General features: G+C 44.7%; 1 protein-coding gene across 3 annotated transcripts in view; it reads left to right on the forward strand.

The window, feature by feature from the left end:
• Positions 1–15,229, forward strand: part of elovl6 (ELOVL fatty acid elongase 6) — a 208,445-nt gene that overhangs the window by 45,178 nt on the left and 148,038 nt on the right. The window contains exon 1 of one of the 3 annotated variants that reach the window (XM_070871274.1): positions 3,888–3,956. The exons of the other annotated variants lie outside the window; for them this stretch is intronic. Coding sequence (XP_070727375.1) covers positions 3,892–3,956 — 65 coding nt within the window. The 5' untranslated portion in view covers positions 3,888–3,891. Of the gene's footprint in view, positions 1–3,887; positions 3,957–15,229 lie in introns of those variants that run through there. 3 annotated transcript variants of the gene reach the window in all.

A 15,229-nucleotide genomic window follows, 5' to 3' on the forward strand; every position in this document is an offset into this window, starting at 1 on the left:
TAACAGAACAGTCAAATGGTTAGCAGCAGAGAAGGGGGCAGGGTAGGTGGCATAAATAGGCTCACACATCGCAGGCCAGGCAGCAGGTTGATTTGAAGGGCCACTACGAATTTGCAGGACTTGCCCTCTCTCCCGAAAGTGGGCCCAGCTTGTGCAGTACTGATTGCTTTTCTCCAGGCAGGACCCATCAAAGCAGCGACCCTCTCTTCCAAGGGTGTCAGTGGGTGCAGATTTGTCAGGCCTCCTCCTGTTACAGTTCTTTCCCTTTTATTATGTGCCACCTTCCTCTGCAAAAGTTACAATGCAAACTTTTAGAGAGGGTGTCTTTCTTCTGAGTGAGACATATACAGCTGGTCACATTTACAATTGCAATTCCAATGAATAAATGAAAATATTACTTACATTAATTACTTGACCAATATCATTCTGTATTGAATTTAACAGATGCTTGAAGATTTGTATTTGCTGACTTCCTAATATAGGTTAATTTCAGAATATATTTCTTTTACAGTTTTCAAAAGGATTGAATATTGACGTTCCACATTAAAGTCAGCTTCCAAATAAATAATTTCTAGGAAACCAAGGCCCCAATAATAACGCTGAGCCGGAAAGAGAATGGGGGAAGATTTGCAGATGGGAAACCCAGGAAGGGCATCCCGCATGTGCAGCAGGAACTGTTTTAAATTATCTCAACATGTTTTCCACCCGACAGCCAGCCAGACAGACCGTCTGTTGGGATAGGAAGCAGCCGGGGAGTGGATAGCAGGTAGTTGACCGTAGGGGGGGGAGATGTAACCTTGTGGGGCGGGGAGGAGGTTGCTCGGCTGTGTGTGGGGTGTTTGAAAGGTAAGCTTGGTGGGTCGGGGTAAGCACTCGTGTACCTCCTGGTCCACAAGTAATGCAATAAAGACTTGCCCCATGCATCCCCTCTTTCTCGTCCTCTTTCATCTGTCAAGTTTCCTGAGTCCTGGGAAACCCGGCCTGCAGAAGTTCAAAATAAAACATGACTTAAAATGGAGGCACATAGCTTCCTTAAAATATTTTAAGGACCCCCCCCCCCCCAGAGTAGATTGGTTGCTCACCCCCAACCCGCCTCCACTAAAACCGGGAGTTGGGATCAGGTTTCCCTTTCTTAACCCAGAACCTGCCCTGAGGGGTAAAATTACCCTGCAGATGTCTTTGGTTTAGAGATGAATAATGTTTCCACATTCTTGCCTCCTTCCTGTTAATGATGTTGGTGGCATTTAGGAACAGGAGTAGGCCATTCAACTCCTTGTTCCTGCACTGCCATTCAGTTCGACCATGGCTGATCTTGTCTACTATTTTTGAAACTGTGGTTTGAAAAATGGTTCTCTAAAAAAATTCAAACCTTGGGACAGTAAGAGATTTGAATTCTCTCAAGTCACTGAAGAATCCTCCACTTCTAACCAAACAGATTGCCTATGAGCAGCACATCTGGTTCATTTCAGTAACTGCAATACAAATCCATCTTTTTGAAGAAAATAATTTATGTATCAAATAGTTTTAATTGTATAAATATTAGTCTATGGTACTGGGCAGCATTGTAAAGATTCTGTCACACTGTTCTCAGTTCTGTATTCCTCATTAAATTAATTTGATTCTTAGCCTGGGAACTATTCGTACCTGCATCTTTTAAAGGAATCTAAAAATACACAACATGAATTGGAGGAAAGAAAGCACAAGCTTATTAGATTTCTCTATGCAGATTCAAGCTCTTTATCCAATTTATGTTGTGCAGGCAACTCTTGATTATCTGCACACGGATCTAACGGCAAATCATTGTAACAGGATTTAAAATTTTGGCCCGGGAAGGCATCGGGCCAGTGCGTTCGGAGTCCTTTCGGCTCGGGAAGGCATCGGTTTTAACTTTATAATGTCTAACCCGGCATAGCCTAATCCCTGAGGGACCCGGATAATCGAGAGTTGCCTGTATTTTAATTCTTTTGAATGTGTAATGTAAATATTTGAAAAATTAAATCTCTACAGCCTGAAGATCAGCTGGAATTATAAAATAATATCTGGGAATTTGTGTAAGAACATGCTCCTGTACCCCTCTCCTCTCATTCTGTAAAATGTGCTTTAATGGTTATTTAATTCTGAGTTCAGCAGTGTGCCCTCTCTTAGCTGATGCAGCAGAGAAACTCTTGTAAAATATTGAACAAAGTCATGAATTATAGGACTGTGTTTTTATAGTGGGAGTAAATATAAGAATTTATTTAATGAAATCCCAAGAGAGCGCTCCTTGTCTTCCTATTTAAATATCAACCATGCTCTTTATATTTATGATGAATTAGCCCATGAATTGGTGTATTGCATTTTATAAGATATGACCCATAACTAGGGTTTTACGAGGTGTAGGCATTCATTTTGTGCAGTTGCAATTTAACTACTGCAGAAAGTCTTGCTGTTGCAGAAAACACTGAGCATACTAGTTCGTCTTTAAAGGCATCCTTTAAGCTGAAAATAATGCTATTTTTGCCACCTGTAGCACTGCTGTGACATCTATTAAACACAGTGCGCAGGACATGGAATAATGTGCTCAAATGGCTTGTGTACCTATCGTGTGCTTGGCTCGTTATGGGCATAGATTTGATACAAATTAGGAGATTGACCCATGATGTATTTGCTGCACCTGCGCAGTGCTGCAGGCACTTCACATCTGTCTGACCTGGGCGCTGCATGAGAAGCCCCTTCCCATATGTAGAGTTCTTCAATTGAGAGTGCCTTGCGGCTAATAGCTGTTGTGTTCGCATCTATTTCTGTACTGCTTTGCTGTTTACCTGTTGACATTTTGATCTGTTCAGCAGTTTGCCAAGAATTAAGTTTGAGGGACTCTTAAACCTAGACTCTTAGAGGGCAAGTTTCAAGCCTCATTCAGAACGGCTAGCTCACAAATAGATTTTGTGCCGGCAGCCCTGCGCATGCGCGCTGGAGCGTGCGTGCATGCACAGCGTGATACAAACATTGGCGCTCGGCCATTTTTAAAGGTACATCAGGAAAAGTGCTGTTTTGTTTTGTGGAGCTGTGGAAAGGCGTGAGTTGCTGATTTTTTTTTGTGCCTGAAGGAGTGCTTTTAGCAGCACTGTTGAAGAAATCAACTGCTGAAATCAGTAAGTGCTGCTAAACTTTCACAACAAGTGCTGCATAGGTGCATGCAAAATAAGGACTGTGTGTTTTGAAAAATCAGAGTGTCAATTGAATACAGCAATGGAACAATTTCCACCAAGAACAAAGAATTTCTTGCATGAGGCAGTGGAGACATTAGTTAATGTCATTGAACAGAAATGGGAGGCGCTGGATACCAGCAACAGAGGTCGCATAAAAGTGCCACCCAAAGAAATGAAGAAACGCTGGAACCAAGTTGCAGAAGATTACTGCGCAGTGGTGCTTGGCAGGAGACCTGGAAGCCAGTGTAAAAAGAAATGGCACGACCTTGGTCAAGTAGTTAGTGTAAGTAATATTTTCATTTTTCAATGGAATCGTAATTGTAAATGTGACTCTCTGTATATGTTCCACCCTGCAGAAAAAGACACTGTGTAAAAAGTTATATTTTAATCTTTGCAGAAGAAATTGGCCCACAACAAAAGGGAAACAACTCGAACAGGAGGAGGTGTGCCAAATCTGCATCCACTGACACCCTTGGAACAGAGGGTAGCTGTTATGATGAGTCGTACATGGAGAAAAGCAATCAGTACAGCACAAGATGGGCCCACACGGGAGGGAGAGGGCAAGCCCTGAAAATGCATCGTGGATCTTCAAGTCAACCTGCTGCCTGGCCTGCTATGTGTGAGAGTACTCATGCCATCCATCCTGTCCCCTCCTCTGCTGCTAAACATTTGACTGTTCTGATATATTTTGCAGAAAATGGTGATGCCAATCCTGAAGATCCAGAACAAGAACCAGATGCGGACGATCCAGAACAAGGTTGGCTGCAGGTGATGACTGAAATGTCTTCAGGGCAGACCTTCCAAATTAATATTTATGAGCCCACATTAGCGGACATCAGTGTTTCAACCCCTTGTATAGGTTCTGGTTCCACCTTCCATGGTTTCACAGATTGCGACATTGCGGGTCCCAGTGGTACTGCTGATGTAATGCAGCAGTTTACACCCAGGGTCCCACCGTCCCAGTCCGCGGCTCCCACTCGAGTGGTGCTGTTTGGAACTCCCAGCATCCCGGCCCGCGGCTCCCACTCGAGTGGTGCTGTTTGGAACACCCAGGGTCCCACCGTCCCAGCCTGCGCCTCCCGCTGAAGTGGTGCCGCGAGGCAGAGGAGAAGGAGATTGGAAACACGCTCTCCTGAAATGCAGTGTGCAACAGATGTGGCTCAGATTGTGGCTTTGGGTGTGGAGAGCAATGACCTTACCCGATCACTCGTGGACAGCGTCAGTGCAGTGGGTGAAGAGGTAACGGTAGTGACGAGAGAAATAGCAGTAGTGACACTGGAAATGAGGGAGGGAATGTCCGAGTGAGTGCAAGCGACGGCACAGGTCGTCGGAGGGCATGCAAGTGACGGCACAGGCTATCAGGGAGGGCCTGGGTTGGGTAGCTGCTGCAATAAGGGCACACAGCCCGGTCAATCAAATGCCACCCCCATGAAGAAGTGAACGTTCACCAAGATGTGGATCAGAGATGGTTGCAGCCTTTCTTTGCTGCTTTTGTTCTTGTTCTTGATGTAACTGTAGTAATGTTTTCACATTGAAATTGTTTTATAACTTTACAACTTATAAGTGATCTTAGGGTTTTTAAGTGATCTTATCGTGTAAATGCTCTCACATTTTGTAACTTATTTAATTTTGCACCTGAAAGTAACCTTGAAGTTTAAGTGATCTTAAGAGTGTAAGATTTTTCACATTGAAATTGTTTTGTAACTTTTGAAACTTTACAAGTTTATAAGTGATCTTAAGGAGTCATATTAAAAAGTAAAGTTTGATACAACAAATATTTTATGACACTAACGTTAACTTTTCAATAAAATATTTTTTCATTAAAACTGAATCATGTTCCATTAACACAACACAACATAAGAACAACTCCAAAAAATAAACATGTCCATGTGCAACAGTTGTCGCAGAGCCCTCAGGCATCAGTAATTGAAGCATTCACGGATGAGCTGCTGGCGCAGGGCTCGAGCAATCGTTAAAGGGGCACGATGGATGGCCCTCCTCCGACCTCGTGCTCCGGCATCAGGCACTTGCATGCTTTCCTGATCGTCATCATCCTCATCCTGCTTTTCCACATTAATATCATCAGGCACTCGGCCCTCATGTGGGTCTTCTGGTTCCACTACCAGCTCCTGCTGCCTCATGATGGCTAAGCTATGCAGCATGCAGCACACAACAGTGAACTGACCGACAATCTTGGGAGAGTATTGCAAGTGGCCTATGGAATGATCCAGGCATCGGAAACGCTGTTTTAAGATGCCAATGGTCCTCTCCATGATGCTGCGCGTCGCAATGTGCGCCATGTTGTATTGATGGTCAGCTTCCGTCCGTGTTACGCGGAGGGGCGTCATGAGCCAGGTGGCCAGGCCGTACCCTTTGTCTCCCAGTCGCCAGCTCTGCCCTTCTGGCTGCTGCTCAAACATGTCAGATATAACGCTGTCGCGTAGGATGAACGCATCATGAGTGCTGCCAGGGTATCTCGCATTGACTGACATGATGCGCTGCTTGTCGTCACATACGAGCTGCACATTAATGGAGTGGAAACCTTTTCTATTCTGTACTGCTCGGAATCCTCCACAGGTGCTTGCAAGGCGATGTGGATACAATCAATGCAGCCCTGTACCTTTGGGAAGCCAGCAATCCTGGAGAAGCCTACAGCCCTGTCATGCAATGCTTGGCCGGTCATTGGGAACTTGATGAAGTAATTCCTCCGCGCATACAGTGCAGCCATGACCTGGTAAACGCAGGCATGTATTGCACGTTGAGATGGTGCACACATCTCCAGTTGTAGCTTGAAACGATCCCGAGGCATAGAAGGGAAGTGCAGCTGTTACCTTCACTTCAACAGACAAGGCAGTCGATGTTCTGCTTCTGGGCTGCAAATCTGCTCTCAGCATATCACAGATCTCAACGACAACTTCTCTGCGGAAACGCAGCCTTTTGACACAATCAGCTTTGCTCATGTCCAGGTACGAATGCCTGGCTCGATATTGCCAACATGGGTAAGGTCTCCTGCCCATCAGCCTATGGGCTATGATGTTCCTGATGCGGTGAGCTCCAATCAATTCTCTCCTATGAGGTGAATTGATGGAGAACCATTGCATAATCCGTGGTGTTGATAATGCAGCACCCATAATTGGAAGTACAAATTAAACTTTTAAACTTGCTGGCTGGCTGGCTCTCTCTCCCGGTGCTTTGTACGCCTCCCCTGTCCCCTGGCCGAACGGCCTGCCTGAATCTTCGCAGCTCGAAGGCTGCTGCCACCGTCGCTGTGGGTGGCCTGACGCCGCTCCTGTCCCCTGGCCGAACGGCCTGAATCTTTGCAGCTCGAAGGCTGCTGATGCTGCTTCAGACATGTAGGAAAATTCAACGTATTTTTTATTTGCTTTATTTATCATTTATTATTCAGGATGACTCTATTTGTAGAAGTGAAACTGTTAAATGCTTGTAAAATTCCATAACTTCCCTCCCCGCCCCCGCTTATCTCTTGTTCCCTACACCTAATTCCTAAAGTGTAGGCAAGGTTTTTCTGAGCGTACAAAAATCTACACTTACTCCATTCTAAGTTAATTTGGAGTAAGTTTTCGCTGCCTAAACTTGCAAAACAGTGTAAGTGGCTGGACACACTCCCTTTTGGAAAAAAAAATCTGTTCTTCAATGAAACTATTCTAACTCACTAGAACTGGAGCAAACTAAATGCCGAGAATTACAATTTCTAAGATGCTCCATTCTAAGCTAGTTGCTCCAAAAAAATAGGAGCAACTCAGGCCGAAACTGGAGCCCAATAATCCTTCCTTGTAAAGTTTTGGGAATTTTGAGCAAGCCCTCCTTTAAGAGCTACTGGCACCAGAAATTCTGCCGTTGTGTTCTTTGCACATTCCCTGTGCAATATGCAGTGTTTGTTAGGAGCACCATGCTAATATTTAAATAAGCTACCTTGTATTGCAGCATGAAGTCAGGCACTGCATGTGCCTGTGTTGAACTGAGTGGAAGAGCAGCAGTTCTACCACCACTACTGGGAAGGCATTATTGGCCTTGTAGGGAGCATGGAAAACAAATAGTTAATATGTGGTCAACAATTCACTTTAATTAACTTTCTCATTGAGCAATAGATATAACCCTCTTCCAGTAAAATGGGCTCCTCTATTTGTTTCGTCATTTTGTCAAAGTTCATTTATGCTAGCATGTTTAATTCTTGAGCAATAGAAATCACCAGATAAGTTGGACCATTCGGTTTTCAGCTAACTATGGTTTATTTTCTATTTATTTAGGAGACAGGCTTCTGATTCGACTTCTCTGTTATTAACTGAGCATTGAGTGGTCTATAATAGGGAGGCATCCATATCACGTGCATAAGTGTCGCTCACATTCCTGTGTCCACCTACACAGGTCTGTCTGTTCCAATAATGAGAATCAGCTGGGCTGAAAGCGCTTTCCATCTTAAAATAATCTGAAGTCAGGATTGTTGCTCCTCTTCAGACAATACTGAAGAGTTCAGATTCTGTTGCATGAAATCTGGATCAAATTTAGAGAGGGCACCGAAACGGAGAATGTATATCGGGCATTAAATAACATATCCAGCTAATCAGTAAGTTGGATCTGACTGAATAATGTGTGAGAATGAAGTTGCAACTGTTACGATGTCAGCTTTGCTTATGGGAAAATGACTGGATGTGGTATTTATCTAAATGCTTCCTTTTTGTGCCATAGGCACAAAGAGAAATTAACACAAACAAATCTTGACTCTGAGTGCACAGGTACATAATAATAAAGGTGGGGTGGGCCATTATTGCTTATTGAGGTGATGCCGCCCACAGTGACAATATGAGGGTGGATTTTACAGGAACTGTGCTCAGGACTGGAATGGTCATTTGCCTGCACGATAATTCCTGACAACACTTTTTGATCGTTGTATATGAGCCTCGGCCCACACAGAGGATTATTGCTGAGAGCATCTACAATGGGAGACAGGATTTTCTGTGCTGCTACTTTAAAAAAACCTGCAGCAGCCATTTAAATTGAACTTTCCATTGTACAGCAAAAAAACATGTGCACAAAACTGAGTACTTGGCCAAGTGGTGGAGCAGTGCACCAGAGGCATACCTCACGTCACAGATGCAGCAGTGGAGTTGCTGCTGCAGGAAGTGTGTTGAAGGGGACCCTTTTCTTAGATCAATGTAGCATGCCTACAAAGCATATGCCATTTGTACCGCCCAGAGGACATAGGTCCAAATGAAGTTGGCAGGATTGGAAAGAACTGTTACGATGTGGGTACCCAACATTTCCCTATACCAAGTAAATTGGCAAAGTGCTTCTTTTCAACCTGATGTACATTGAATGCCTTCCCATGCAAAGCACTTTTTTAAAAAAAAACCTCCTAGCTTTATTTGCTTACCAGACAGTACCAAAATAGAAAGAACGACTTGCATTTATATCGTGCTTTCATGACCACTGGATGTCTCAAAGTGCTTTACAGCCAATTAAGTAGCTGTACTTTTGGCATGTAGTCACTGTTGGGAAACGCGGCAACCAATTTGCACACAGCAAGCTCTCACAAACAGCAATGTGATAATGACCAGATAATCTGTTTTTCTTGTGTTGATTGAGGGATAAATATTGGTCAGGACATCGGGCATAACTCCCCTGCTCCTCTTCGAAATAGTGCCATGGGATCTTTTACGTCCATCTGAGAGCAGACCTGGCCTCGGTTTAACGTCTCATCCGAATGACAGCACCTCCGACAGTGCAGCACTCCTTCAGTACTGCACTGCAGTATCAAGTTAGATTTTTGTGCTTAAGTCTCGACTGGGACTTGAACCCACAACCTTCTGACTCCGAGGTGCGAGTGCTACCCACTGACACACATTTCAGTTTCAATTTTTACAGCTATAACTTGTAAGTGGAACTGTGGTCACACCAACATGTTGAAAGGACTTCACACGAAAAGTAATTTTCCACACAGGGATTTAGGTAGTGAGCATGAGGAGGGAATACTAGCATGAGTGAACATAAGAACACAAGAAATAGGAGCAGGAGTGTGCCTTACGGCCCATCGAGCCCGCTCCACCATTTGCGGCTGATCTTCGACCTCAACTCCACTTTCTCACCCGATCCCCATATCCCTTGATTCTCCTCTACTCCAAAAATCTATCTATCTCAGCCTTGAATATATTCAGAGACTCAGCATTCACAGTCCTCTGGGCAGAGAATTCCAAAGATTCACAACCCTCTGAAGAAATTTCTCCTCATCTCTGTCTTAAATGGCGTTCCTCTTACCCTGAGACTGTACCCCCTAGTTCTAGACACTCCAGCCAGGGGAAACAACCTCTCAGCATCTACCCTGTCGATCCCCTTCAAAATCTTGCATGTTTCAATGAGATCACCTCCCACTCTTCTAAACTCCAGAGAATATAGGCCTATTCTACACAATCTCATCTCAAGAATCAATCTAGTGAACCTCCGTTGCACCGCTTCGAAGGCAAGTATATCCTTCCTTAGATAAAGAGACCAGAATTGTGTACAGTACTCCAGGTGTGGTCTCACCAAGGCCCTGTACAATTGTTCAAGACTTATCTACTCTTATACTCCAACTCCCGTGCAATAAAGGACAACATGCCATTTGCCTTTATTGCTTGCTGTACCTGCTTACTAGCTTTGTGTTTCTTGCACAAGGACACCCAAATCTCTCCGAACACCAACATTTAAAAGTTTCTCACCATTTAAAACACATTCTGTTTTTCTATTCTTTCTACCAAAGTGAATAACCTCACATTTCCCGACATTGTACTCCATCTGCTACCTTACTGCCCACTCACTAAGTCTATCTATATCTCTTTGTAGACACTTTATGTTCTCCTCACAGCTTACTGTCTGACCTAGCTTTGTATCGTCAGCAAACTTGGATACATTACACTCGGTCCCTTCATATAGATCATTAATATAGATTGTAGATAGCTGAGGCCCCAGCACTGATCCTTGCTACACCCCACTAGTTACAGCCTGCCAACCCGAAAAAGACCCGTTTATCCCTATACTCTGTTTTCTGTCCATTAACCAATCCTCTATCCATGCTAATACATTACCTTCAATCCCATGAGCTGGTCATGTGTGGTCAGTGCTTCGATGCTGGGGATGTTGGCCTGATTGAAAACACTGACGGTGCATCTATCCTCCCAGTGGATTTGCAAGATCTTGTGGAGGCAGCGCTGGTGGTACTTCTCCAGCTCTTTGAGATGTCTACTGTATATGGTCCCCGTCTCTGAGCTAGATAGGAGGGCGGATATCACTATTGCCTTGTAGGCCATAAGCTCAGTGCCAGATTTGAGGTCCTGGTCTTCAAACACTCTCTTCCTTAGGCGACTGAAGGCTGCGCGGTGTTGGACCTCGTTGTCGAGGTCTGCCTTGCTGATGATAGTAGGCTCCCGAGGTATGGAAAATGGTCCACGTTGTCCAAGGCCGCGCCGTGGATTTTGATGACCTGGGGGCAGGGTCAAATTGGTGGAGGACCTTTGTCTTAGGTATGTTTAGTGTAAGGTCCATACTTTCGTACGCCTCGGTGAAGATGTTGACGATGGCTTGGAGTTTGGCCTCTGTGCGCAGATGCAAGCGTTGTCCGTGTACTGTAGTTCGATGACGGAGGATGGGACGACCTTGGATATAGCCTGGAGGCGATGAAGGTTGAACAGGTTCCCATTGGTTCTGTAATTTAGTTCCACTCCAGCGAGGAGCTTACCTGATACGAGACACCCAAATCAAGCGCTCTACTCGGAACTCCTACATGGCAAGCGTGCCCCAGATGGGCAGAGGAAATGTTTCAAGGACACCCTCAAAGCCTCCTTGATAAAGTGCAACATCCCCACCGGCACCTGGGAATCCCTGGCCCAAGACTGCCTTAAGTGGAGGAGGAGCATCCTAGAGGGCGTTGAACACCTCGAGTCTCATTGCTGAGAGCATGCAGAAATCAAGTGCATACAGCGGAAGGAGTGTGTGGAAAACCAGACTCCCCACTCACCCCTTCCTTCAACCACTGTCTATCCCACCCGTGACAGAGACTGTAATTCCCGTATTGGACTGTACAGTCACCAGAGAACTCACTTTTAGAGGAAGTCTTCCTCGATTTCGAGGGACTGCCTATGCTGATGATGAATCCCATGAGCCCTTATCTTGTGTAATAACCTTTTTATGTGGCACCTTATCGAATGCCTTTTGGAAATCCAGATCTACTACATCCATTGATTCCCCTTTATCCTGCTAGTTGCATCCTCAAAAAACTCGAATAAATTTGCCAAACACGATTTCCCTTTCATAAAACCATGTTGACTCTGTCTAATCATGTTATAGAAACATAGAAACATAGAAAATAGGTGCAGGAGTAGGCCATTCAGCCCTTCTAGCCTGCACCGCCATTCAATGAGTTCATGGCTGAACATGCAACTTCAGTACCCCCTTCCTGCTTTCTCGCCATACCCCTTGATCCCCCTAGTAGTAAGGACTTCATCTAATTCCTTTTTGAATATATTTAGTGAATTGGCCTCAACTACTTTCTGTGGTAGAGAATTCCACAGGTTCACCACTCTCTGGGTGAAGAAGTTTCTCCTCATCTCGGTCCTAAATGGCTTACCCCTTATCCTTAGACTGTGACCCCTGGTTCTGGACTTCCCCAACATTGGGAACATTCTTCCTGCATCTAACCTGTCTAAACCCGTCAGAATTTTAAACGTTTCTATGAGGTCCCCTCTCATTCTTCTGAACTCCAGTGAATACAAGCCCAGTTGATTCAGTCTTTCTTGATAGGTCAGTCCCACCATCCCGGGAATCAGTCTGGTGAATCTTCGCTGCACTCCCTCAATAGCAAGAATGTCCTTCCTCAAGTTAGGAGACCAAAACTGTACACAATACTCCAGGTGTGGCCTCACCAAGGCCCTGTACAACTGTAGCAACACCTCCCTGCCCCTGTACTCAAATCCCCTCGCTATGAAGGCCAACATGCCATTTGCTTTCTTAACCGCCTGCTGTACCTGCATGCCAACCTTCAATGACTGTTGTACCATGACACCCAGGTCTCGTTGCACCTCCCCTTTTCCTAATCTGTCACCATTCAGATAATAGTCTGTCTCTCTGTTTTTACCACCAAAGTGGATAACCTCACATTTATCCACATTATACTTCATCTGCCATGCATTTGCCCACTCACCTAACCTATCCAAGTCACTCTGCAGCCTCATAGCATCCTCCTCGCAGCTCACACTGCCACCCAACTTAGTGTCATCCGCAAATTTGGAGATACTACATTTAATCCCATCGTCTAAATCATTAATGTACAATGTATACAGCTGGGGCCCCAGCACAGAACCTTGCGGTACCCCACTAGTCACTGCCTGCCATTCTGAAAAGTACCCATTTACTCCTACTCTTTGCTTCCTGTCTGACAACCAGTTCTCAATCCACGTCAGCACACTACCCCCAATCCCATGTGCTTTAACTTTGCACATTAATCTCTTGTGTGGGACCTTGTCGAAAGCCTTCTGAAAGTCCAAATATACCACATCAACTGGTTCTCCCTTGTCCACTTTATTGGAAACATCCTCAAAAAATTCCAGAAGATTTGTCAAGCATGATTTCCCTTTCATAAATCCATGCTGACTTGGACCTATCATGTCACCTTTTTCCAAATGCGCTGCTATGACATCCTTAATAATTGATTCCATCATTTTACCCACTACTGAGGTCAGGCTGACCGGTCTATAATTCCCTGTTTTTTCTCTCCCTCCTCTTTTAAAAAGTGCGGTTACATTGGCTACCCTCCACTCGATAGGAACTGATCCAGAGTCAATGGAATGTTGGAAAATGACTGTCAATGCATCCGCTATTTCCAAGGCCACCTCCTTAAGTACTCTGGGATGCAGTCCATCAGGCCCTGGGGATTTATCGGCCTTCAATCCCATCAATTTCCCCAACACAATTTCCCGACTAATAAGGATTTCCCTCAGTTCCTCCTCCTTACTAGACCCTCTGACCCCTTTTATATCCGGAAGGTTGTTTGTGTCCTCCTTAGTGAATACCGAACCAAAGTACTTGTTCAATTGGTCTGCCATTTCTTTGTTCCACGTTATGACTTCCCCTAATTCTGACTGCAGGGGACCTACGTTTGTCTTTACTAACCTTTCTCTCTTTACATATCTATAGAAACTTTTGCAATCCGCCTTAATGTTCTTTGCAAACTTCTTCTCGTACTCCATTTTCCCTGCCCTAATCAAACCCTTTGTCCTCCTCTGCTGTTATGATTATCTAAGTACCCTGATACCACTTCCTTAACAATGGATTCCAGTATTTTAATGATGACTGATGTCAGGCTAACTAGCCCGTAGTTCCGTTTCCTCTCCGCCTTTCTTGAAGAACGGTGTTACATTTGCTACCTTCCAATCCGCTGGAACCATTCAAGAATCTAGAGAATTTTGAAAGATCAAAACCAGTGCATCCCCACTATCTCTGCAGCCACCTCTTAGAACCCTAGGATGTAGGCCACCTGGCCCAGGGAATTTGTTGGCTTTTAGTCCCATTAGTTTCTCTTGTACTTTTTCTCTACTTATATTAATGACATTAAGTTCCTCGCCCTCATTAGACCCTTGGTTCCCCACCATTTTAGGTATGCATTTTGCGTCTTCTATTGTGAAGACAGAAACAAAATATTTATTTAACGCTCCTGCCTCAGTCTCTAAGGGCCCAATTTTTACTTTTGTGACTCTCTTCCTTTTTACATACTTCTAGAAGCAATCTGTTTTAATATTTCTTGCTAATTTTCTCTCTCAGTCTCTTTTTTACCTTTTGTAATCAATGTTTGGTCACCCTTTACTGACTTCTGAAACTCTCCTGATCCTCAGGCTTTACTACTGTTCTTTGCAACATTATAAGCTTCAGCTTTAAATCTAATGCTATCCTTAACTTCTTTAGTTAGTCACGGATGGATCAGAGTGTTAGCAGAATTGGAGGAGTAGGAAGCTGCTGCCCAGAGACGCAATTTGTCCTTCCTCAGCTGCACGGCTCAGGGATTCGGACCTCTCGGGGCTTGCTTGTTAAAGAAAGTTGTTGTCTGAGCATGGTCATCTACTGAAACTGCCCAAAGGAAGTTGTGGCTAGGAGTGTGCTGTGTGTTACGGTCCCTCATGGACTGCGAAGCAGTTGTATGGGCATCATCAGTGAAGATTCCAGTCTCTCTGGCCCCGGATGCTCAGATTGCTGCTATAATCAACAGCTATAGATTCCAATTTATGATGGGCAATTTTGTTGGACGTGTTGGTGCAGTGGATGAATGCAGAGAAGGGTGCCCAGCAACATGGATGGAGTAGGCACTGATGCTGCTGTCAGTCAAGGTTACACCACGTCTACCTCGTCTCTTTCCTCCCCCACCAGCTCAAATTTCAGCAGATGTGTCAAATACTGAGCAGGAACAGTCAGCCCCCATAGCAGTGGGTCTAGTGGAATCAGTTGTCGGGCCATCTCATAAACCTGCACAGGATTAGCTCGATTTCAAAGTACTTGCACCGAGACCCAGCAGCTAACCAGTTCACTTAGGAGAAGCACTTGGAAGTAGTAGAACAGGATTCATGAGACGTGAACCACATACTAAAACCAGGGGAAGCTCCTGGCAAGTAACAGTCAACTCTCGGGTATGCATACCATAAATAGTGAAGTAAATTGTTTGCGCTTTGCTTCAATCTTGTCCGGAGGTTTGCTGCTGATGGTGCAAAATAAGTGCTTTTGTCCTCAATTAACAGTGGCACAGAGAATTACCTTAAAATGAAAGCATTGTAATGGTTCCCAGGAGCAACAACAACTTGCATTTATATACTGCCTGTAAGGTAGTAAAGGTCCCGATGGATTCACAAGTGTGTAATCAGACAAAAATTGACACCGAGCCAAAGAAGGAGACATTAGGACGGGTGACCAAACACAGTTCACGGGGTAGGTTTTAAGCAGCGTCTTAAAGGAGGTGGAGCGGCAGAGAGATTTAGTGAGGGAATTCCAGAGCTTAGGACCTAGATGCT

This window comes from Pristiophorus japonicus, chromosome 2 (assembly GCF_044704955.1).
Source record: "Pristiophorus japonicus isolate sPriJap1 chromosome 2, sPriJap1.hap1, whole genome shotgun sequence".
NCBI lineage: Eukaryota > Metazoa > Chordata > Chondrichthyes > Pristiophoridae > Pristiophorus > Pristiophorus japonicus.